At 45.3% G+C, this 26,187-nt stretch overlaps 1 protein-coding gene and 1 long non-coding RNA gene across 16 annotated transcripts in view; both read right to left on the bottom strand.

Moving 5' to 3' along the window:
* Window positions 1-26,187, bottom strand: part of STRBP (spermatid perinuclear RNA binding protein) — a 123,614-nt gene that overhangs the window by 51,600 nt on the left and 45,827 nt on the right. For 9 of the 15 annotated variants that reach the window (XM_083721740.1, XM_083721749.1, XM_083721742.1 and 6 more), the window contains exons 2-3: window positions 13,281-13,468; window positions 10,892-11,112 (exon numbers count right to left, since the gene is read on the bottom strand). In XM_083721740.1, coding sequence (XP_083577866.1) covers window positions 10,892-11,112; window positions 13,281-13,283 — 224 coding nt within the window. In that variant the 5' untranslated portion in view covers window positions 13,284-13,468. Of the gene's footprint in view, window positions 1-10,891; window positions 11,113-13,280; window positions 13,469-18,855; window positions 18,997-26,187 lie in introns of those variants that run through there. The other 6 variants (XM_083721737.1, XM_083721744.1, XM_083721746.1 and 3 more) reach the window with 3 other exon arrangements.
* The window catches only part of LOC310836556, a 205,326-nt gene that overhangs the window by 169,599 nt on the left and 9,540 nt on the right, over window positions 1-26,187 (bottom strand). The window lies entirely within an intron of this gene.

Raw genomic sequence — 26,187 nt, 5'->3', positions numbered from 1 at the left:
ATAGCCAAACGTTACTGATGTCAGGGCTCCCTGTAGAATTAACCACCGGGGGTCAAATTCAGCAATTTTCCGGGCCTTAAGACGACCTGGAGAAAAAGTGTGGACAATGCCAGGCTTGTCAGCTTCAGGAAATTGCTTATCATCACCTGTTCTTCCATTAATATCCTACCTTTCCTTCAAGGAGCTCAGAGTGAGATGCATTTCATATTCACAACAACCCACAGTCAACGCAGTGAGAGCTTTGTGGCTAAATGGGGCTTTGCACCTAGGTCTTCCCAGCCCCTAGTCCAACATTCTAGCCACCAAGCCAAGCTGCTGGCTCTCAAAAGATGAAGCCAAGCTAGGATTTCTAATAGAAGAGGCCAAAGACTTGTTCTCTGCTGCTGCTGCTGCTCCCGCTGCTGCAAGAAGCAAGAGTAGATACAGGGGAAACTTGAAAAATTAGAATATCATGGAAAAGTTCATTTATTTCAGGAATTCAACTTAAAAGGTGAAACTAATATATGAGATCGACTCATGACATGCAAAGAAAGATGTGCTTCTATTTCTCAGAGGTCCAATCTTGCTCCATTTGCAATCCTTGTTTCGCTGATTTCATTGAATATTCTAATTTTCTCAGATGGTTAATTTGGAGTTTTCATCAGCTGTACGCCATGATCATCACAACTGTAACAAATCAAGGCTCACATATCTCGCTTGGCATGGGAGACCAGGGAAGAGAGACGGCGGAAGAAGATTGGAAGAAATTTAAGGACTATCTTGGGAAATACTACAAAATTAGTGAATGCTAGAATGATGTTGGTTAGAAATTAAGTGGTTTTCAGCTGTAATGAATAAGATAAATTGGGGGGGGGGGAGAAAGAAAGGTTGGAAATTAAGTGAAAATTAATGGTGAGGATTTGCTGAATTAATAATTTGAATTGGGATACAAAAAGGGGAGGTATGAGGAGGTCTGGGAAGTAAGTTAAAAGAAAATAAGTGAATGGAATTTTATGTGTTTTTAAATTGTTTTAGTTTTGTATTTTTTGTATTTTTGTTATATTTTGTTTTTTCTTTTTGTATAATCTTTGAAATGTCAATATATATATATATATATTTTAAAAAAGATCATCACAACTGTAACAAATCAAGGCTTCACATATCTCGCTTGGCATGTCATGAGTCTATCTCATATATTAGTTTCACCTTTGAAGTTGAATGACTGAAATAAATGAACTTTTCCACAATATTCTAATTTTTCAAGTTTCACTTGCATACTAGGCTTAAGTTACAGGATGGAATATTCTGAATGAACATTGTAAGAAACTTTAACCAAACCTTAGGAGGAACGGTTGAGGGAGTTGGGTAAGTTTAGCCTAAAGAAGATAAGACTGAGAGGTGATATGATAGCCCTCTTCAAATACCTCAAGGGATGTCACACAGAAGATGGAGCAAGCTTGTTTTCTGCTGCTCCAGAGGGTGGGATCCAAACTAGTGGATTCAAATTACAAGGAAGTGAATACCCACTAAACATTAGGAAGAACTTTCTGACAGTGAGAGCTGTTCAATTGTGGAATGGATGGCCTCAGAAGGTGGTGGGCTCTCCTTCTTTGGGGTTTCAAAACAAAGGTTGGGTGGCCATCTGTGGGGGATTCTTTAGTTGTGGTTCCTACTTTGCAGGGGGGTGGACTACACGACCCTTTGGGTCACTTCCAGCTCTACGGTTCTATAATTCTATGTTAACAGCAACTCCACAATGAGTTGGCAATTAGGTACTCTCCCCCTCCCCACAACCTAACCAAGAGAAGCAGAATTATTTAAAAAAACAATTAAAATGTATGCAAATATGTTTCTGGGATATCTACTCATGATAGTTTTCTTTTTAGGCTGATGTGTTGCAGGAATTCTCTTTAAGCACAGAGTCTACCCTCTCAAGCTAAACCATGAAATAATGGTATGTGTGCTTTGTATGCCTGGTAAAGGTAAAGGGACTCCTGACTGTTAGGTCCAGTCACGGATGACTCTGGGGTTGTGGCGATCATCTCGCTTTATTGGCCGAGGGAGCCAGTGTACAGCTTCCGGGTCATGTGGCCAGCAGGACTAAACCGCTTCTGGCAAACCAGAGCAGCGCACGGAAATGCCATTTACCTTCCCGCCGGAGCAGTACCTATTTATCTACTTGCACTTGGACGTGCTTTCGAACTGCTAGGTTGGCAGGAGCTGGGATCAAATAATGGGAGCTCAGCCCGTCGCGGGAATTCGAACTGCCGACCTTCTGATCAGCAAGCCCTAGGCTCTGTGGTTTAACCCACAGCGCCACCCGCATCCCTAAGCCTACAGCACCCAGTATTCCCAGGCAGTCTCCCATCCAAATACTAACCAGACCTGACCCTGCTTAGCTTCTGAGATCTGACGAGATCAGGCGTGTTCAGGGTAGTATGGCCATAGACTGTATGCCTGGTGGTGAGTCACAAAAAACATATAGGGTGCTCATAAGATACCCAGACCTGCAAGTGATGGTGGCAGAAGTGGGGGTGCAAGGTTCAAGCCACTGCAAGTAGAAGACACACAACATCTGGTGAAGAAGACCCCTCCTTTAAGGGACCCTGAGCAGGAATGTTGTAAGCACCAGAGAGATGACAGAGGTGCTCATTTCTTGGCCATTCAACCTAAGCCTGGGGTGGGAAGACTGGCCCACCCTTTTCTTCTTCATGCAGCACCTAGTTAAGCTGGTTGGCCGCAGTGAGAACAGGATGGGGACTAGATGGGGACTAGATGGGCCACTGGGCTGATCCAGCGGACTCTTTTTGTTCTTACGTCTCTCTCCTGAAAAAGGAGAGAGAGAAAGAGAGAGAGAGAGAGCGCGCGTGCACGCATTTACACATAGCTCTGCTCAGAAACTCCAAAACTGACCTCTTCTCTCAAAAATTTGGGCCAAGTAGGAGGAAAAGCATCTGTTGTCTCCTGATGGGGACAGTCACACAGCCAGCAGGCACGATCTGTCGTCTTACTGGCTTTTTAAGCAGACAAGAACTTGCTCTGTCCTGGTTTTGCTGTTCAAAGGCTTCTTCCAATCACATCAGATTTTCTGCTCTGCAGAAGCTATGACATGAACATTCCGTGTCTTTTCAGCAAAACTCAGCAGAACAGAACCCTCACCCACTGAGCAAGCTTTTCATCATAAAGGTGCGCAGAAAGGAATGAGATTTGATTTTCCCGTTTTCTTTTTGGTGGGCCCAACAGGTGAAACCCCTGGCCTTGATGCCGTTCTCCAGCATGCTATTCTGCAGGCAATCAGCTCTTTGTGGGAACATCTGGACAAGGACGTTTGTGTGCGCACGCACACACACAAAAAAAACACACTGTGCCCTAAATTTAGAGTGGGCTCATGAAAAATCTGGCACAGAAAACCAGGAAGAAAAGAGCCACCAGGCTGCTGGAGTGCCTCAAACAGCACTACTCGCAAGCCTAGAGCTTACACCAGAAATGTTTTGTTAAAAGGGCAATCAGTGCCTCATTTATTCCCAGTCAAAAATAGGAAAGAAAATGCATGCTGCTAATGCAGCTCAAGTAAGAGATGCTGATGATGAACTGCAGCCAGGCAGGAGGAAGGAATGAAGGAAGGAAGGAAGGGCAGTGGCTCAGAAATGGATCACAAGAGCCCTGCCGCCGTTGCTGCCACAGCGATCAGCCTCCAGCTTCCAGGAATGAGACTTTCACCAAAGGCTCTCATGCCTTTGCTAACAAGGCATGGCCATTCAAAGCAACTTGCTGCTTAATTTCATGCACAGTATGCAGAGATCTGTCTTATCCTTATGCAATGTCAACTCTCTACTTGTGCAGGGGGAAAGTATATCACGTTGTTGTTTGACCTAAGGCAAGAAGTTAGCACGAAAGAGAAAAAAGGAAGTGAAGGTCTAGTTCGCACATCTAGTTCGCCTCTGGCTCCGAGTCTCCTGCCCTCCCTGCACAGCCAAGAGGAGATGGGAAGCTTTTGCTACCACATTTTACTGTTCACACTTTGCTGTGTTGTATGAACTCTGAACTGCAGTTAACGAAGCCAGTTTTGGTAACCATAGCTGGTTTGTAACTAACTGTGGTTAACATCAACCCACAGTTTCTCAAACTCCTCCCTCTGACTGCACAGAAGAGAGAAGAGGGAAATGGCATGAGCAGAGGTTGCGCAACGTGATGGTTTAGTGTAGGGCTGGTGTGGCCCAAGGATGTTGACAAGCTGCTTATAGCGGTTCAGGCCACAAGATCCACTTGCCCACCAAGGCTTCTTTGAGCTGGTGCAGGGAGAGGAGGGAGGTGGTTAGGCAAGTGGGTCCAGGAAGTGGTTAAAGTCTCTTTCAAGCCTGGCACCTTGAAGGAGGCGGCAGTGCAGGTGCTCCTAAAAGGCCCTGACATCTACTACACTTTTATTAACAGCAAGGTCACAAGACATAGGGATAAACATGGATTCTACTGAAAGGGGGAATTAGACAAAATCATGAAAGAAGGGAGATCTATCCATGGTGGTTAGCCATGACAGAAAAACAGCATGCCAGTATTAGGAGCTGCTGCCCTCCTGCCCCTCTTGTGGACTTCCCAGAGGCATCCCAGTTATCGTCCAGTGAGAAGATGCTTGCTGAACTGCATAGGATGCTGGTCTGATTCTTCTTGTGCCACACTAGTCGTGGATATTAGGACTGGAGCACAGGAAGCTGCCTTCTAACATTCATGGAATTGCAGAGTTGGAAGGGACACAAGAGTCAGCTAGTTCAATTCCCTGCAAGGCTGGAACCATTCAGACCATTGATCATTCTTGCCCAGTACTGTCTACACGAACTGGGCAGCAGCTCTCCAATGCCTGCAAGAGGGGTCTTGAACCCCCCCCCCCGGAGACACCAGGGATTCAACTTGGGGTCTTTTGTATGCAAAACCATGAGCTCCACCCCTGAGCTATGACCCCTCCCTTTTCAGAGAAAGCCTTCCTCCCAGAGTACCATATATTGATGAGACCAGCTGCCCTTAAGCCCTGCTTTTTGGCCTTCCCAGTGGATCCACTAAGGAACAGCTGGGCCTTTTGCTTGATTCAACAAGGTTCTTCTTCATACAGTAATGGTCGCGCATTGTGTGAAGTATACTTAGAATCATAGAATCATAGAGTTGAAAGAGACCACAAGGGCCATCGAGTCCAAACCCCTGCCAAGCAGGAAACACCATCAGAGCACTCCTGACATATGGTTGTCAAACCTCTGCTTAAAGACCTCCAAAGAAGGAGACTCCACCACACTCCTTGGCAGCAAATTCCACTGTCAAACAGCTCTTACTGTCAGGAAGTTCTTCCTAATGTTTAGGTGGAATCTTCTTTCTTGTAGTTTGGATCCATTGCTCCGTGTCCGCTTCTCTGGAGCAGCAGAAAACAACCTTTCTCCCTCCTCTATGTGACATCCTTTTATATATTTGAACATGGCTATCATATCACCCCTTAACCTCCTCTTCTCCAGGCTAAACATGCCCAGCTCCCTTAGCCGTTCCTCATAAGGCATCGTTTCCAGGCCTTTGACCATTTTGGTTGCCCTCCTCTGGACACGTTACAGTTTGTCAGTGTCCTTCTTGAACTGTGGTGCCCAGAACTGGACACAGTACTCCAGGTGAGGTCTGACCAGAGCAGAATACAGTGGCACTATTACTTCCCTTGATCTAGATGCTATACTCCTATTGATGCAGCCCAGAATTGCATTGGCTTTTTTAGCTGCCGCGTCACACTGTTGGCTCATGTCAAGTTTGTGGTCAACCAAGACTCCTAGATCCTTTTCACATGTACTGCTCTCAAGCCAGGTGTCACCCATTTTTTTTGCCCAAGTGCAATACTTTACATTTCTCCCTGTTAAAATTCATCTTGTTTGTTTTGGCCCAGTTCTCTAATCTGTCAAGGTCGTTTTGAAGTGTGATCCTGTCCTCTGGGGTGTTAGCCACCCCTCCCAGTTTGGTGTCATCTGCAAATTTGATCAGGATGCCCTTGAGTCCATCATCCAAGTCGTTGATAAAGATGTTGAATAAGACCGGGCCCAAGACAGAACCCTGTGGCACCCCACTAGTCACTCTTCTCCAGGATGAGACTTGCAGGACTTAAACAGAATCAAACACGAAGGAGTGATTTTAACTAAAAACCATTAGGAAATATTTTTATGCCACAACGGGGACTAAATGCACGCTCTAAAGAAGTCAAGATGCTGTGTTGGATACAGGAGGCCCCATATAGCATCAATTCCCCTCCCCTCCCCACAGTCTGCCAATACATGGGCAGCAAAAAGGGTCCAACACAATTCCAAGAGGCAGCCCACTCTCCTGGGATGGGCAGGGAGGAAATCACACTGGCCTGGAAAGCACAGTTCCCTTCCAAAGCCCCGACAGCCTGGACCAGACAGAGAAATGGCAGTTATTACCTGGGATATCGCTGGGATATCCCACAAGTGAAAGGAGGATCCTTCCCCATTGTTCTGAAAACGTTTCTTATTGTACAGTATTTTGCTTTAAAAGGATCTTAAAATTTATTATTGTTGGGGAAAGACATGCAGCATTTTGAGTGCAAATGTGCCTCTGAATCTGACCTCAAAAGATTCCCCCCAGGCATCTAAAGTTTGGGAAGCATTAAGGGAAATAGTCAGATGTTGTAGTTCTATTAATATGCTCTCTCTCTCTCTCTCTCTCTCTCTCTCTCTCTCTCTCACACACACACACACACACACACACACAGAGAGAGAGAGAGAGAGAGAGAGAGAGATCTGGTGCAGCAGTGCAACCACAAAACATTGATCTGCAGACTCAGCTCTGCAGATACTGCCCAGGCACCCGCTTACACTAATCAAACACCATGGGCTGGCGAGGAGGAAATGCATTTTAAAATATTAATACACAAACACACAGCTTTTGACTGTTTAACATAAGCATCATTAATTACAAGTTGAGCAGGCCAGAGACGCAGAGCAGTGAAACGGTGTTCTGAGACCTCTTAGGCAGCCGTTACCAAATCAATCTTCTCTTTTAAGTATAGATAATTTGCTTCAAGTGATTACCCGTCTATCTCTTCTTCTCTCACTCTTCCATTTGTGCACACGCACACATGCACGGCTTTCTACGCTAAATGTTCGCTCCAGCCTTCAAGTCCCAAGTCTGTTTACTTTCTGAAAAGCAGAGGCACGTGAAAACACTAGCAGTTGCTCCAGCTGTTTTCCAAACAGCCAGGACAGGGCTAGAGAATCAGAAACTGGCACAGCTACAAGAAACAAACACAGACACACGGCAACATATGTTTTGCACACAATCTGTCATCACAATAGATTCACAACTCCCTTCTCGTAGCAGAGGCTATCCCTCCCAGCTAAATGAGACATGGTTCTTAAGCTCACCCACGGCTGCTAACCTGGCAAGGAGCAAATCCACATGCCTCAGCAGTTACGGGGGCTTAACTGCACTTGTTAATTCTTTCTGCTAGTAGGGAGCTCCAGCAGCTGAACTGCAAACGATACAGAGTGATCCTTCCAAACTCAGCCCCCTTTCAGCATTAGTGCCTTGCCTTATTTAACCCCAGCACACTCCTAGGTTGGCAGCTGCAGGAGTCTCGTTGCAAGAGGAAGGGCAGATGGATGCTCCATTCCTTCGTAAATCGGGGAAAGGGATGTCCTCAGGCAATGACCTCTCTTTACCACCTCAGTGGGCAGCTAGATTAAGACCAGGCAATGAGTCCTCTTGTCCCACCAGCCGCTCATTTCTAGGCAATCCTGGGAGAAGGCCAACAGCAAACTTCAAATCTTCTTCCTTTGGCTCAATCAAAATCCTGGCTTGGAAGACAGAGGGAGCTGTTTCCTACAGAGCTGCCGGTCCCCTGATCATTACAAAGCTTTAGGTTCTCCAGATGTTGCTGGACTCCAACTTCCATTAGCTCCTGCTACCACGGCCAATGGTTAAGTAATGGTGGGAGTCAGGGTCTAACAACAGCTGGAGACTCAAAGCTTTATGAGTACCAGCTTGGTCTTCAGAACTCACAGTTCACTAAGGCAGCCTCATCGTGCCCTCCTGATGTTGCTGGACCACTTCTGGCACCACTGACTACTGTAATAGGTGTACAGTGCAGAAATGGGAAAGGAATCAATTCTCAAAAATCCTTGAATCAAGCCGTGGAGCAGGGATGAGTACAATGGGGAAACCCAGATGCTGCAGAACTACAGCAGCAAGGTCTCTCACCACAGGCCATGCTGGCTGGGGCTGGAGGGCCACAGGTTCCCAACTTCTACCCTAGAGGCAAGTTTCATACTTAGGAGTAATCTCAAGACTGGATTGTTGCATTGCATGCTGTGTGGGAGGCCTGGAAGCTGCAACTGGTGCAAAATGCAGCACAGCACCCTTGGGCTAGCATGCAACACCTTTGCCAATACACGACTGAGCCAGGCATACAAAGCCCCGATGGATTAGAGAGAGAGAGAGACTAAATAAGAAATGAAGCAGCTATGGGGGGATATATTGGACATATGGTGCAACGGGAGTGGGAAGCCCAATTTTAAGAAATTGTATTAAATTAAAGTAATTAGATTTGATTTGTAATAATTTGGAAAATTAATAAAAATATTTTTTTAAAAAAAGAAAGAAATGAGAATGTAGAAGGAGGTTGGTAGGTGTGACGCAGATATCAAGAGGAACAAATGGAGCGAAAGATAAGGAAATGAAAAATGTTATTCTTGCTTTGAAGCAGGCTCTTGTGTCCCCTCTGTGCTGGCACTTCCAAACCCCTATAAACCATTTAGACCAGTGCTGTCCAAACTTTTTTCAAAGAGAGCCAGATTTAATGAAGTGAAGGGCTGTGGGGGCCGACCAAAAGGGCCGACCAAAGTTGCTGAGCTTTTTTCAGGATTTAAGTTGTTGGGGTTTTTTTTGGATTTTACCCCAGGAAATAAACTGCCACAGGGGCCAAATTCAACTGACCGGCAGGCCAGATTAGGCCCCCGAAACGGACTTTGGACATGCCAAATGGTGGGATATTATTCAAATATCCCTGGACCTGGTAGCAAAAGTCTGGCTGGCATTTTTGAGAGTGGTGGCAGCTATTAGCTTACTAGTAGAAGAGGCTAACAAGATAATTTTGGTCAGTGAGCTAGAGGTTTGAGTCCCACATGGAGTCCCTCGGATCTTAGGAACTGATGAGGGGAAACAGTTACACACAGGGCAGCAGTCAAGCTATGAGTTTGCCTTGCTCACCAACCCAAATGTAACATTTAGGTGGGTAAATACACTGAACCCAGCCTCCCTCCTTCCAACTACCAGAAGCTTGGAAGCCCATGATTGTGTACAGATTTTGAATGAAGGATAGTGATACATCCCAATTTATAGGATTTTCCATTGGAAAATATTGAAATGGAGATGTTTGTTGATGGGTCCAGTTACATGTTGGGTGGCAAAAGACGTTCAGGCTTTGCAGTGGTCACACTGGAAGAGGTTCTACACCAGGAAAGAATTTCCTCACAATGTTCAGCACAAATGGCAGAACTAATAGCTCTCACTAAGGCCCTTCAATTGGCAGAGCGAAAGCCAGCTGACATTTACACAGATAGCACATGTGCTTATAACATGGTACATGCCCACTGACTTTTATAGAAAGAGTGGGGTTTTGTAACTGCCTCAGGGCAGCATGGAGGCCATGGTGAGCAGATCATTGTTCTATTAGAGGCACTGCTCAAGTCAGCAAAAATAGCAGTAATGCTCCTATTAGCACATGGGAAATGTGCCAATACAGAAGGGAATAAGAAGGCTGATGCAGCCTCAAAGATGGCAGCTCGCTTGCCCACTATCACACAATATCCTATTCCCAGAGAACCACCAGCATATTCACAAACAGGGATGAAGGTGATGAATTGTTGGCTCGTTGGTGGGTTTTTCAAGATGGTTGTTTATTGGTGACTACACCCCTTCTCAGACTTTTACTGAAAGAATTACATTCCAAAGCCCAAATGGGAGTTGAGGCTCACCTGATGGCAAGGACTATAGTGGCTTGAGGGCTGTTCATGGAGGCATACTCTATAGTCTATAGCTATGATGTTTGCCAGCAATCGCACATGGCAGGAAAGAGACCGACCCCCCCCCCCGCACCAATAGGAAGTCGCCCATGGGCCCAGTACCAATGGAAAGACTGTCCGTGGACTTTGCAGAATTACCACCCTGTAACAGATACAAACATATATTGGTGTTTGTGGACCAGCTCACTGGATGGGTTTAGGCATTCCCATGCCACAACTGTACAGCTCAGGAAGTAGCCAAGAAACTACTTGAAATAATTCCTAGATTTGGAGTACCAGCAGTTTTGGATTCAACTCAATGGACACACTTTACAGCTCTAATAGTTAAGGAACTCTCAAGAGCTTTAAACTCTCCCCAACATGTTGACCCACATTTTGACCCCCCAAAAGCCAAAAAAACAACTGGAAAAACCCAGAAAAACTCCCTGAAACCTTACTAAAGTACAGATCAGTACAGGTCCTCAACTAATCAGGAAAAAGCAAGCAAGAAAGGAAAAATTGTTCTCTGTTTGGATATCTGAATCTGCAGTGTGTATAATGAGCTTTGAGTACCAATTCCTCATGTTCAGATAAGTGAATTTTCACAAAGTGAGCATTCAGAAAGAGGGATCCAACTGTAATAACATATTATATCACCTATTATACATTAGATATGACATAATACACTATATATATGTGTGTGTGTGTGTGTATATATATATATATATATATATATATATATATATGATTATATCTTAATGCATGTTTTCATATTTTTATTTACGCCACTTGAGTTATTTTCTGAATATAAAGCAGATTGAAGAATGAGGCTTCAATAAACTTTAGCCCTTTTAGGGTGTGCATTTTAACCCACTCACTTGCCGCTGCCCACATCTGAAGGTTCCTCCTTGCTGTCCATGCTGCCCTCGGCCCGGCTGGACCTGCTCATTTCATCCATCCAATCGGAGACCTGCTTGAGGGCGCACTCCACTGTGGAAACCATGTTCTGGACAGCTTCGAGTTCTTCTGGAGACGGGTAAATGGTTGAGTGCTTCATCATCACGTGCCGGTCATCGTTTGCAAACGATCGGATGGATCTCTGTTGAGAGGGTTAGGAAATAACAGGGAGAAAGAAGGTGGGAGGAGGCAGAAGAAGTTGTCAACAGCTCTTCTTTTATGAAATGAGAGGATGAGCGTATTATTTGCAAAAGGGATGGCTGAATCAAACCTGCTGGCCATTTTAGGGCATCACACTTCTGGCAGCAGACAAACCTATAAGAAGGAGGCACAACACCTGTCCAAACCTGTAAAGTCTGCTTTAAAACCAAATGAAACAAACAAATGGAATCCTAAAGCCAATGTCTACTGGCCATGTTGGCTATGCTAGGCCTCTACAGCCAGGAACAGCAATGCTTCTGAACACCAGTGACTGGAAGAAGATGCAGGAAGGGAGAGTGCTCCTGTGCTTGGGTCCTGCTTGTGGGTTCCCCACAGGGTCACCTGAGTAGTCACTGTGGGAACAGGATGCTGGTCTAGATGGGCCATTGACTTGAAAGAGTGGGCCTCCTCTTATGTTCCCTAAGAACTAGCAGTAGGGAGCTACCTTATCCCAAGTCTGACCACTGATCTGATTATGCCTCCAACTGTGGAGGTAAATGACAAGCAAACATTGGCAGCCCTCACTTCCTCCATGGATTTGTCCACTTCTCTTTTAAAGCCATCCAAGTAGGTGGCCATCACTGCCTCCCATGGGAGTGAGTTCCATAGTTTAATAATGCACTGGAGGAGGAAGAGGAGGTGCTGGTGGTCTACCAGCAGCAATGGGTTATGATCACCAAATGTCCAGAGACAGTCTAAATGCCATATACTGGGGAACGGCAGCAGGAGAATGCAACTGTCTCCTTGTCCTGTTTGATGTTTCCAGGGGGGATTTGGCTGACCACTCTTGGAAACAGAATGCTGGACTGCACAGGCCAGTCTTTCCCAACCTAGTGCCCTCCAGATTTTGTTGGTTGGAGTCCCAGCTCCCACCAGCTCCAGCTGGCATGGGCAATAGTTAAAGATAATGGGATGTGATAGATCCAACCATATCTGGGAGGAACCAGGTTAGGAAAGCCTGAGATAGGCCTCTGACCCAATCCTGGAGGACTTTATATCCTTAAGCAAATGCAAGTCCAGAATTGTTCAGTCTTCATCTGTCTTCATCCCCACAAGATTTGGAGGAGGAGGAAGAGGAAACGACCCTTCTCTGCAGTGCCCCTCCTGGCGCTCAGCTACCCTCCCTCTCCTGCCTCCGCCACCCACAGGAGAAGAGGGGAAGCAGAAGGGCACCAGAGCAATGAAAACCTCCACTCCATTGCCCTATGGCTCATGGATTCCCAGGCTGCTTCTGACTCAGATGCACAGGCAGGCAATAAATCCTCTCCCATTTGCTTCTGAACTGGCACCTGAAACATGTTCTTTTCCCTTCCTTCCACTCTGTCTCTTAGCAATAACATTTGGAGGACCACAGAAGAAATCAATAGGCTTGGGATGCTCTCCCATCAGTTGGCCAGCAGGAATTCATTAATTGTGAGTGTGCCACCAGCCCTACACCCCCCTCCTGCTCGTCCGCCATTGGTCCAAAATAGATTTTAAAGGAAGGGCAGAACATCACAATAGTTCAGGTACAGGAAGGCACAGCTGTCTTTCTCCTCTCTCTTGGCACTCTACAACCAAAAAGGGGTAAAGAGGAGTGGGGACCAAAAGCAGCATCCCTGGAAACCCTGTGACTGGGCAGGTGAGTTTGAAAGCCCACGTTCCAAGCCCACAGCAGGGGTTTCACCTTGCGGAAGGGCAGGGAAAGGGCTGGACTGAGCTGAGAGCATCAGCATTTGGTTATACAACCCAGCAGAGTTCAAGGTCGCCTGAGCCACTCTCTCAAGCAAGATAGCTGGTGCCACTTCCAGCAAAAAAAGAGTCACGTTATTCTTGAGTGTTCTCTCCCCCCCCCCATGCCTTCACTCAATAATTCATAGACTGCAGCCTCCGTGCTCCCTGGGTTTTGATGATGCCCCAGCCATAAATCAAAGACCATTTTGCTCTGCTTGAGAGTGGTGCCAGACCACCTCCCTTTTAACTCAGCAGCATCTCCTCCTTCTTCCCCAGAAGCTGTTTTGGCAAGTCTGCTAGCAGGCCAGGAAGGGAGAGGGAGAGAGGGAGGAAGTCTTCCCATGGCCTCCTTCCTGCCTGCTCATTGCCCCAGCACCTGCAGCCATGGGGACCTACCATGGCTGGCTACAGTAAGCTTCAGCTCTGGTACCCTTCCCCTTCCTCTTTCTCCTTCTCCCTCCTCCGGGGTGTCTTCGCTAGGCACTGTTTTGCCTGCCAGAACCTCCTCATAAGCCTCTCAGTCGCTTGACGGCTCAGGAGGTCACGCAGGTGCAATGCTCCAGAAGCCAGACTCTGCAGCACACCTGCAAAAAAAGCACAGAGAAGGAGGAGGGGCGTGTTTCAGAAACAGAAAGCTGAAGTCGAAAGTGGTGAGAGACTGGGAACAAATCCGGAATGTGAGAATATGGGGGGGGGGGCGGGGGGAGGCTCATGGGGGGAACAGACGCCACACTGTGTTTTCAAGTAACTTTTAAAAAATTGATTTTCAGCATGCAGGGAAGTCAGAAACAGTTTAGTACCAACTGTATAAAAAAAGAAAAGTTAACTGTAAGAAATAAAACTTGAAGTTGGCTTTCTGGGCATGTGCATAATAAAGATCCTTCTATGTGTGATCTACTCTGGTAAACATATCCGGCAAGCATCTGAATCAATTTTTGAACTTTCTGTCCCATTTTTCCATTTTGGGATCCAGGGAACTGGAAATGCTATGAAGGGCGTATGGAAACCGACAGAACTCAAACCATCCAAATCCACTTAGAGGCTGGAGGTGGAGATTGTGCATGTTCCTGCATTATCCCCTTACATCACAAAATCATGCCATATATCTTTTTTAGTCTGGCCTCTAACAACTCTTAACTTGAACATCTAATTTTCAAGCAATGCAACGTCCCATACTTTCACATTCCACTGGAAACAAACCTGAAATATGGGGTGGGGGAGGTTTAGGGGGGAGCAGAAGCTATGCTGCTTTTGTGAAAAACAGACGCCCCCACAGAAGACACAAGCCACTATGCACCTCCTTCGCCAACACTAGCCAGCCCAGAGAATTTACAGCACTGCCTACCCTCTAAGCTTCAGTGGTGCGGTTATTCAGGAAAACACATTCCGAGCATGAGAAATCTTCTGCGGAAATTTCTGCTGCCCTAAAATCAATGGGAGATCAGATCTGGCATGTTTGTTTGACTTCTGCTCAGTAAACAAAACTAGCAACAACAAAGTATTTTATATTAATGTCATGCACTGCATAACTATCTGAATTCCCCACCACCACCACCAACAGGAAAAAAAACAGCTGAACTGAAATATTTTATCGGGAAGGAGAAGGGGAAGAATCAATAAAGTGCACTTAGTGCAGTTTAAATGTTATTTTCAAATAAATTCAACGTTTTATTTAGAAATTTGTTTTAGTGGAGCACTTTTTGTGGCCTGCTTAATTTTATTCTTACCTATTATATGCCACCAGAGTATCCTCATGAGATCCAGTGTGGCTTAGTGGTTAGAGCTCTCTACGAGGACCCGGAGACCCAGGTTCAAATCACCATTCAGTCATGAAACCCAAGGGGCCCAGACACCACTTCTCAGTTTACCCTACCTCACAAGGGGGTTGTGAGGATAAAAAAGGGGGGGGGAGGAAATACATACATCACTATTAGCTCTCTGGAGAAAAGGTGGCGATATAAATGAAACTTTTAAAAAGAAATAAATCCTTGCCAGAGCCAGATTCTCTCTCTCTCCATACAAGCATATACGCTGAATCAAAGAACTGTAGAGTTGGAAGAGCTCTCTAGTCTAACCACCTGCAATGCAGAAATATCAACTAAAGCATCCATGACAGGTGTTCATGTACATATTTGCATTATATACCTGGCCTTTCTCTTCGAAGGGCTTCTACCTGCCGAAGGAATGACCCTGAGAAGGATGGCGAACGGAAAGCCCAGTGCACAGATTCTCAAATTTCGTTTGCATCCTTATAACCTGATGCCTGTTTTATCTGTAAAAGCCAAGATTTCCAGAGATTTCTAACCTTTCTCAGCTGCCCTACTTGGTCCTCACATTTGCCTTCTCTTCCCTCTCCCCCTGCCCCTCCTGCCCCATTGCTGAATTTACAGCTGGGAAGTATGCAAATATATGTTTTTCTGCAGAACTGCTGGATTTTGTCCGGGAGGTTTGCAAGTTGCAATTATCTTTGCTTGTTTGTCAATTCTGTTTCGCTCTGTCTAAATATGTCATTTGCTACCACCTCCCCCCACCCCATTTAATTGCTGGGATCCTCTATGCCCTGCCTTGGCATGCCCTGGCACTCTCTGTCTCTCTCTTGGTGGGTACAATGGTTTGATTATTCCCAGTCGTGGTCCGACCGCCAAAGAGTGCCTTTGCCTGCTTTCAAATCACCCCCCCCCCAAACACACACCACCCCCTTGTTGTTGCCAACCTCAAATAAAGGGTTGGGGGACACGACAAGAGAGACTGTTTGACAGACAGCAACCCAATGGATAATTATTTCATATTCAGGTCAGCACAGCGTGCAGGCAGCTGCAAAAAGAGAGAATTCCATACTGGGAATCATTAGGAAAGGGATCGAAAATAAAACCGCCAATATCACAGCACCACTATTCAAATCTATGGTGCAGCTGCACATGGAACATTGTGCACAGCTCTGGCCTCCTCACTTCAGAAAGGATAGTTGTTTAGCAAAGATCCAGAGCTGGAGCAACTTCCCTCTGAGGAAAGGCAGTAACTTTTTTTGGTGGGGAGGGTTAGTTATGGGGGGGGGGCGGGAGCAAGAAGGGGTATAATGTAAGAGGAGTCTAAGATTGTGCATGGTGTTGAAAGAGACATTTTTCTCCCCATTAAAGCGATATGCAGGTCCCTCCATCCAGTCACAGTGTCAGGAAACTGTGTGTTAGGCAAGCAATTGCATAACAAGTCAACAATTCCCATTGATTCCTATGGGAAAATTTCTAATATGTTTCTGACCACCCTGAAATGATTGAATAAAACCGGGGAAACCCTCTGAAACCTTGCAAAAGGCAAACAAGGAAGGAATAAGTGCTCTCTTATTTATCCGATCTCCTTCCCTCCTTCCCACTATGGTTTCTAATGAAACGGGTGCCACAGACCAGCAAAACACAAAAAGTAAGGATTGTTTAAGGCTGCTTATCTGTTTGCAGTACTACACGCAGGTCCAGTTGCCTGGATATCTGGATCTGTGGCGTGTATAGTGAGGTTACTAATTCCTCGTGTTTGGATAAGTGAATTTTTGTATAAATGAGCACCAGGATAGCAGGACCTGTGTGTATAACCTTGTGGAGCCATCCAAATGAAACTTAAGGTCCCACATGAATCCGACTGGCCAACATAGTAACAGGATGTTGGACCAGATGGGATTTTGGCTCTCCTTATGTTAACTTTCATAAGATGCAATGGCGAATAAGTTAAGTTTTGACATCCCTGGGACTTAATCTCAGGGTTGTGAGTTTGAGCCCCATGTTGGGCAAAATAATAATAATAATAATGATGATGATGATGATGATAATAATAATAATAATAATACCCCACCCATCTGGCCGAGTTTCCCCAGCCACTCTGGGCGGCTCCTAATCGAGTGTTAAAAGCAATACAGCATTAAATATTAAAAACTTCCCTAAACAGGGCTGCCTTCAGATGTCTTTTAAAGATAAGATAACTGCTTATTTCCTTCACATCTGGTGGGAGGGCATTCCACAGTGCGGGCGCCACTACCGAGAAGGCCCTCTGCCTGGTTCCCTGTAACTTAGCTTCTCGCAGTGAGGGAACCATGGGTTGAACAATGGGGGTGGAGACGCTCCTTCAGATATACAGGACTGAGGCTGTTTAGGGCTTTAAAGGTCAGCACCTGCATTCCTGCATTGCAGGAGGCTGGACTAAATGACCCTTGTCACAGGAGCCAACTCCCAGAGCCCAAGGCCCCTCCCAATTCTACAATTCTATTATTGTACTATTCTGTGATTTTCTGACCTGGCACTAGAAACAGGGATGAGGAAGAGCAACTAAGCTCCTAGCCCTAACTTTGCTATCACATCACACATCCACACACCCAATAGAGTTTAATAAAACTGGCTACTGCCATCCATACAAAAACATTTGTGGTTTCATTGCATAATTACAGTGCAGCCAAAACAGCAGTGATGCCAAGCCAAGAAACCATGGTTTAGGAAGAAGCACATCCTATCTAGGAAACCTTCTGAATGCCACAGGCCAGTAGCAGGCAGAGCAATGAATGTCAATGTTACCTTTGTACAGTGGGCTAGTTTCTGCACCACCTCTCTACCCTCCGTCCAGACAACCAAGGGGCATAACTAGAGGTTCAAGGTCACAGTGAAGCCAGGCCAAACACTCAAGGGGGACATTAAGTAGGGTTGGTGTGTGGCCTAGGGAGAGTGAGTGATGCTGAATGGGAATGCAGAGTCTCAGGGGCCAGACAGAGAGGCTTGTAGGGACGTATTTGGCCCCGGCCTGAGGTTTCACACCCCGGATTTAGTGTAACAGATGGACCTGGAATCAAGGTTCATTTCTCCCTAACAAATAATGACCACTAGTCAGCCTTCAACCATTGGTGTAGGCTTAAGGAGAATGAGCTGTCTGATAATGGAATCGACTATCTCGGAAAGTGCTGGAGTCTCCTTCACTGGGGGGTTTTAAGCAGAGCTCAGATGGCCACCTGTCAGGGGTCCTTAAACTATGATTCCTTCCATTACAGAGGGTTGGACTAGATGGCCCTGGGGGCTCATTTCCAACTCTACAATTCTATGGTTCACTGGGGAGAAACAATCCACAATTCTGATTTCTGGAATCACAGTAAGTTAAACCCTTTGTGGCTTGTTTACCCCCTAGTAAGAAGACTGATGTGGGGTGAGCAGGCTGAAAATGTTAAAATGCACTGCGCGTGCAGAGTGCAGCCTACAGTGACGTGGGCTTTACAGAGAAAAATGCAAATATGCCAAAAATGCAAAAGCAAACACTTTCAGTTTACATTGGAAACTTTTCTTATATCCTATGGAATGACCTAGTTTAAGCATGTTTACTTTACTTTGTATTTAGCAAACAAAGTTTGTATTTTACTTGTGTGTATAGTAAGCAACATCCATCCGTTGTTACTAATGAACTCATAAAACAAGGGAGTGATTCCCCACCCCAACAAAGCACTAGAAGGTTTCCCACTTTGGAGGCTTTCAAGCCTACTTCACTGCTTACTAAATCAAAATTTACAGCTCAGAAATACATGCAAACTCGCCCAGCAGGCAAAACTAGATCAATGGAATTAAGTTTCAAATTCTAGTGAAATGAAATCATACAAGGGATAGGCTGGAAAGCTAGCTACTCTGAGGCCAAACCCACCTCGATCCTGCTTAGGATGAGAACACCCCTTTTCAGAAGCCCCACTGATATAGGTCATTCCTGCTCAGAAGCCACCAGAGTTCTTGGCTTGCCAAGGAGATTCTCAGAGCAGCCATGTCCAATCCCACTCCCGAACTCAAATCTTGAGGTTTCCTCCCTGGCCTCATTGCTACTTTGAGACCCATCCAGCCAGAATGCAATACGTTTTACTCTTTTCCTGCAATCCCAGCTCCCCACCAACAGTGCCGTCCTTGAAGCTTTCCTGCTAAATTACTGGATGTGCCCATACCCCACCCCAGAATTCAAGACTTACCTCTGTCAAGTATCTTGTACGCACCAAGCTCAAGCGACCTCTTTGGAAAACCCAGAGGAGCTTGTAAGTGCTGACAAACACGCCTTGGTTTATCAGAATGCTGTCACACTGAGAAAACTGCACTCGGTAACCTGTGGCTAATTTGGAGGTGCAGCAACAATGCAGCTTTACAGAACCTCCGTGCTTCGCTAGCAAGGAGGACGAGTTTGACAGGTATCATTGTTAAAGCTTGTTCAACCGGCCTTTCCTCCCAACAGAGAGAAAGGAAACAAAAAACAGAAAGGTATCTGGGCAGAGACTGCTCATTTTAAGCAGATTACAAGAAACACCTTTGTGTTAGACTAAGGCAGCTGAGGAATCCATCCCTCTCTCCCAAAACGCTTCTCCAGAGCAAGAAATCCACACCTCCATACAAAAATGTTTAAAATAGAAGACATTGTGCAGGTAGCTTCTCTTGCTACACAGCTGAAAAATTAGAAAGCGCATTGTGTTCCTTCTGCAGTATAATTTTAATTCCTGGCCTCTGTCCAAGGTGCTCTCTGGTAGCATCTGTCACAGTCGGAAACTGTGCATCTGGGTCACAGGATAGAGAGAGCGGCTCTGAGAAGCCCTAAGTTTCGGTGCTGGGAACTGATGTTGTAAATTGAACTCTTTTCTGGGTAGGGGAGAGACAGAGAGCAGAATGAAGGTTTGCAGAGCTGACCAGAGGGAAGATACCTTGCTAGCAAGCAAATGGAATGCTTAACCACGGGTGACAACTGAGCATGAAGTCCAAATGCAGCCAGTATATCTACTGGGGTCTTTCCAGCTCCCACAGTACATACTACTTTTTAAATTCCCTTCAGCTCTAAAAACAACATTGCCCTGTGACACAGGTAACCTATATCAGCCCCTGCTTTGCACACGCACAGCCCCAGGGTTCCATCACATTATCACCAATTAAAAATAATCAGATGGCAGGTGAAGGGAAAGGCCCGCCTCTGCTGGAGATTCTGGAGAGGTCCTGTCAGTCAGAAGCAGGCAATTACTTGACTAGAGTGACCACTAATCGGGCCTGGTGCAAAAGGCACCTTCCTGTGTTGCTAGGAAGCACTGCTTATAGAGAAGCATGTAGAACCAGTTCTTTGGATCCCAGCCTCTGTTTCCATACTCAAGCTTCCAAAACATATGCCAAAAAATATACCCAGAACACCAAAATGTTCAGGAGAAGAGTAACTGCTCCTTGTGAGTGCCTGGACCAGCTAATACCCCCAGAAGGAGCAGCAGCTGCAGAGCTTGTTGGTGTTTTGCAACTTTGACCTGTTGCCGGACCTTAGCCAGACCTTAGCAGAGCATATGCAGAGTTCCAGAAAGCAATCAGTTGCAGGCAGGATGGACGAAGCAGGAACCAGACGCTGCTACCAGTAACTTGTTTACTTAGAGGTGTTTATTATTTACAGCAGACTCTACAAGTTACTATATAAGGTAAATGTAAATGGACCCCTGACCGTTAGGTCTAGTCGTGGCTGACTCTGGGGTTGCAGCGCTCATCTCGCTTTATTGGCCGAGGGAGCCGGCGTACAGCTTCCGGGTCATGCGCCCAGCATGACTAAGCCGCTTCTGGCAAACCAGAGCAGCACACGGAAACGCCATTTACCTTCCTACTGGAGCGGTACCTATTTATCTACTTGCACTTTGATGCGCTTTCAAACTGCTAGGTTGGCAGGAGCTGGGACCGAGCAACGGGAGCTCACCCCGTCGCGGGGATTTGAACCGCCGACCTTCTGATTGGCAAGTCCTAGGCTCTGTGGTTTAACCCACAGCGTCACCCGCGTCCCTTAAGTTACTATATTCAAGAATAGAAAACTAGTTAACTAGTTCCCTCTTAACAAACTCCAAACGACTCTCAGAACACCACACTGACGAACGAACTATCCAGTCAGTAAGGTCATAAGTCATCATGCCTGTGTGAGACCTCAACCAATGGTAAAGCTTTATCCAGGGTTCCATATCTCCAGAGCAAGGATACAGGGGTGAATGCAGGCTGGTGAAGCTCCCAGAATCTTGCCAGAAGCCTCTGGTTGTGGTGGTGGTTGCCTAAAAAAAATCAGACTTAACCAGCTGGCCGCATTTCCAGAAGAAAGCCTTACAGGTTAAGCACAGCTGTGCTAAAATGCTGCCACCTGCAGTCTCTCTACCTCCCACACATGACACTCTGCCACACTCCCAATATCACCTTGAACCCAAATGCAGCACCATCATCCTTGCCCCCTCCTACAATGTGTGTGTGGGGGGGGGAATGTAACCCAAGAGGTGTGGCCAAGATTGCAAAGGAGCTGGATTTCAGCTACCCAGTTGCTATCTTTCTTGAAGGCACTTCTACAATTCTGCAAAGTATACACATGTACAGTTCTCCCTGGGGAGAAAAGTGGGTACTGGCAGGAAAGACTCTTGCAAGGGCACACCTTAGACAGGCTTGCCTCCCCAGAATACCTCAAGTGCATGCAAACACAGGGAAATCACTAGAATACGTGACACAAAGACAAGAATATGCAAAAGGGAAAAGGTTGCATTTGTAATTTGTGGGAGAAGACGATTCTCCATCATGCAGTTCACAGAACTCTCCAAACCAGGGGTGGGGAATCTTAGGTCTGGGTGGCAAATATGGCCCTCAAAGCCTCTTTACCTGGCCCTCAGGACTCTCCCAGAACATGTCCCCTTCCCATGCCACTCACTGGCCCTGCTTTCCACCCTTGACCATTATTTCCTGGCAGAAATGCTTTTGAACGAATGCATCTGGCTTGCCTGGATGGAAGAAAGATGTCTAGAAGTCTCTGGGGTTCAAACACAGTGCAGCCAACGGGAAGTCACGTAAACTGCGTCAGACATTCAGGTACCAAAGAGTGTTTGCAAACCGGAACACTCACTTCTGGGTTTGTGGTGTTCGGGAGCCAAAACGCTCGACTCACAAGGTGTTTGGGATCCAAGGTATGACTGTAAAACCTAATCTACAAAAGTAAAGAGTCACATCCACAGCTGTTCCCCCACTTTGCCTCTCATCACACCCACTACTGGCATGCTGCCCCTGGAAGGCTAACGTGGCCCTCGGAGATGCCCTAAACTTTAGTAAATCCAATCTTCCTTGCACACAACTTGAAAACAGCCAGCAAGCAGTGTTAGAAACTGGGATAGAAAAGCTAGGAGCCAAATGGCTCCTGGGACCTGGGTTGTGGGCGCCAAAACAGAATGTCTAGTTGCCATTTGCGGGGGTCGGCAACACTTATTTGTTATATTCATAAGCAGAAACTAATTCACATAAGTGACACGTTGTTAATAGCACATTTTTAACAAAAAATGCTAATACGTTTAATTTGGTGTTTACAATAAAAATATTGATACCATACTGTCTATACTTAACATATACTTCAAGGCTTCAAAGCACATACATTTCGGTAATCCTTGAGGGTCAACCAGGTGCAAAAAATGGCACTCACTTTTTGAAGTACTCAAAAATGGAAAATCTTTTGGCGTGAAATGTGCCTGGTGCCCTGATAATTTCGAATTCTGCCTGCAAGGTAATAGAATGGAAGGGTAAAAAATGACCATTCAAAAGGGGAGAGTATTTCATTATGTCAAGAAGAACCAGTTGCATCAATATAAGATGGGGGACACCTGGCTTACTAGTACTACATGTGAAAAGGAACTAGGGGTCTTGGTGGACAACAAGCTTAACACAAGTCAACAGTGTGATGCAGCAGCAGAAGCAAAAAAGCTAATGCAATTTTTTTCTTTCTTTCTTTCTTTCTTTCTTTCTTTCTTTCTTTCTTTCTTTCCTGCCCATATGGCTGACTTTCCCCAGCCACTCTGGGCGGTTCCCAACAGAATATTAAACAGAATAAAACTTCAAATATTAAAAACTTCCCTAAACAGGGCTGCCTTCAGATGTCTTCTAAAAGTCAGATAGTTGTTTATTTCCTTGACATCTGATGGGAGGGCGTTCCACAGGGCGGGTGCCATCACTGAGAAGGCCCTCTGTCTGGTTCCCTGTAACCTCACTTCTCGCAGGGAGGGAACCGCCAGAAGGCCCTCGGAGCTGGACCTGTGTCTGGGCTGAATGATGAGGGTGGAAACATTCCTTCAGGGATACAGGACCGAGGCTGTTTAGGGCTTTAAAGGTCAGCACCAACACCTTGAATTGTGCTCGGAAACGTCCTGGGAGCCAATGTAGGTCTTTCAGGACTGGTGTTATGTGCTCCCATGGCAGGGACCCTGTGAGGAGCCTCACTGCAGCATTCTGCACCCGCTGGAGTTTGTGGGACAGTTTCAAGGGCAGCCCCGCGTAGAGCGAATTACAGCAGAAGGGCTTGGGAGAGTCTTGAAGGCCAGGTAGACAGGCCTGGAGGGCTGTATTCAGCCCCCAGGCCTGAGGTTTCCCACCCTTGTGATAAAGGATCTAATGAAGTAGCAGATCCAGGCATGGCCCATCCATGATGCAAAGTGAAGCAGTTCGCCTGGGTGGCAGCTCCCAGTGGGGCAGTGCCATGCCCAACACATGCTGCTTGGGTGCTTGCTTGTGGCTGCCAGATGTGTCTCTCCTTCTCCTGCTAGTCCACCAACAGCAGACGCCAATGGCTGACCAGCTCATTGGGAACTCTCAGCACAGGGAGGCAAGTATTTAAGCTGAAAGGGTGGTGGGGAGGCGATTTATTCACAGAAGAGCTGTAGAGGCGCTCTCTGGGGTTAGAAGACTGAACTGCCTTTTCAGGTTTGTGTAGAGAATAATCCTCAGCTGGAATCTTCCCAGGGGTAGTCAACCTTTTTATACCTACCGCCCACTAATGCATCTTTCTTGATGGTAAAATTTCCTTACCGCCCACCAGTGCTGCAGTAACTCAATTATTTTAGCACAAGTAGAAAAGGAGGTTTGTTTTTTTAAAAGTAAATTTATCTTTTTATTTCTACTTTATGCATGTTTATAATGTTTTTAACTTTATGAAGTTAAATGTGGAAACAATAAATTGAAATTACTTTTAACTGGCGATTAGTGAGATCCTTGAGGCTGATGCTGTGAGACTAAATATGTGATATCTGGTTCGATTTTCGTAAGGGGCAAACAAAGGTCTCCTCTTTTGGTGATATTCAGATGGTTTCTGTTTGCTCATAATATGATTAACAGCACTGAAGCCTGATTCTACAAGATACGTGGTAGGGAAAGGTATCAATAAATTGAATATTATTTTCCACATATTTGGATATAATGCAGGCATTTTTTATTTTGCCAGAGTTTTTGGTATCCACCACTGCCAAAATTACATTTACTCTCTTCATCATTTTTAAGTTATAATAGTTTTTCTTGGCAAGTTATATCAACCTCAGCAACATTTGCTATAAAAGGATTTATCATCCAGTCATGCACTTCAAGTTCAAAATACATCCGTACCTCGTTTTCTGGCCAGGATCTGTTCCGGAGCCCCGGCCGCTAGCCGAAAAGGACGCAGGGCAAACTGCTGCGTCTGTGCAATGTGCAGAATGGCTTGCGCTGCTGCACATGCACGAAGTGTGATTTAGCGTTCCTGCGCATGTGTGAGCAGCAAACCCAAAAGTAACCTGTTCCGGTACTTCCGGGTTTGCCGTGGACATTCGCCGGAATGGACGCTAGATGAGGCGGACGTTTGAGGAGGTATCACTGCATCTTGAAATCGTTTTCCCATATCCAATTTATTATTATTGCCCTGGCACAGCTGTCAAAACATTCTATTATCTTTGGCGTTAGATTTGATCTTATTTACAGCTCTAATTATTATACTTAATGATGAACTTGTACTTAAATGTTTTCCTACAATATGTTGTCTGTGCACAACACAATGAATACACAAAACGTTTGGCACTTCTTCCTTCAAGTAAGCAACACACCCACAATAGCGACCTACCATTGATGGTGCAACAATACTGTTCAAGGGTATATTATTTTGTGCAAAGTATGATTTCACAGCATTAAATATTGATAATCCTTTTGTATCTGTAATCAGAATGACAGTGAATAGCATTTCTTCTTGCAATGTTTTCATCAAGGTACCGGACCTATGTCATCAGTAGAGCATTATTATCTGCAATGACAGATTTGTCCAATTGTATGGAAAATGAAGAATTTTGGAGAATACCTATAAGTTTATTTTCAACATTAGCCACTATTTCATCAATGCGTCTCTTTACTGTGCTATGACTAAGGGGCAGTATTTTTAAAACTTCAGGTATATCCTGATGCATTACTGTTGAGATGAATTCTTAATAGAGGGTATTATCAAAGTTTCTCCAATATTATGGCTTTTTGCAATTAATTGTGATACACAATAAACTGCAGTTAATCCATCCTCATTCTTTGCATGTTGTTTTTGAAACGATGCAGCTATTGTTGAACGATTTTGAAATCTTTCATAGATTTCTTGAAAATATTCAATGGGCTTATCTTTATCTTGTGAATGCTTTGTAGCAAGATGTTCTCGAAATCGACTTGGCTTCATTGCTTCATTAGATAATGTCTTGTGGCACAGTAAACACATTGGAAGCTGTTTATTTGTAACAGATTTCAACAAAACTCATCTTCAGGTACTCTGGTAAATAGCCAAGAGCATATTTCTTTTTTCCAGACATGGGTTCTAAATTTGTTGCACAATTTAACAACTACTTTTACTATTACCATGTTTTGATCAGCACTCCACACAGTGCCCCCCTTTCCCCTTTTATTGCAAACATCAAAAACAACGCTGTATTAGGTGGCAATTTTTATTATGTATCGCCATAAAAGAAATCCCCCCTTTTCTACTTTTCCTGTCTTCTTCTTTACCTTCCTTATATCAATATAACAGGGGTCTCTTTTTCCCTTTCGCTTTATTCTCTCCATCTCCTTCCTTTCCTTCTTTCTTTTGTTTTATAAGCTAACAAAACTTAACTTGCCAAAACACGAGCCACTCCAAACACCATGATTCTGCCTGTCCCTGTTTTCTCTCCTCCACTATTTCCACCATTTTTTCTATTTTTCTTCCTTTTTTCAGTCCCCCCCCTTCCTTTTCATCTCCTTTTTTTAATTCTGTTCTTTTACCTTCCATATGGCAATGTCTAGAAGTAAGGCTGAGCTAGTTAGCCCAGTTATTAGTATTAGTCAACAACAATTCCCTCCTTCACCTGCCTATAACTTTTCTTTTCCCTCTTTCTCCTATTTTACAAGTACTCTGCTCTGCTTCTGCCTGTCCTTGAAGAAGAAGAGTTTGGATTTTATATCCTGCCTTTCACTCCCCTTAAGGCATCGGTTCTCAACCTGTGGGTCCCCAGATGTTGTTGAACTACAACTCCCAT

This window comes from Podarcis gaigeae (assembly GCF_964106915.1).
Source record: "Podarcis gaigeae genome assembly, chromosome: Z".
Taxonomy (NCBI): Eukaryota; Metazoa; Chordata; class Lepidosauria; order Squamata; family Lacertidae; genus Podarcis; species Podarcis gaigeae.
The sequence above is the reverse complement of the archived record's forward strand: the minus strand, read 5'-3'. Positions and strand labels throughout refer to the sequence as shown.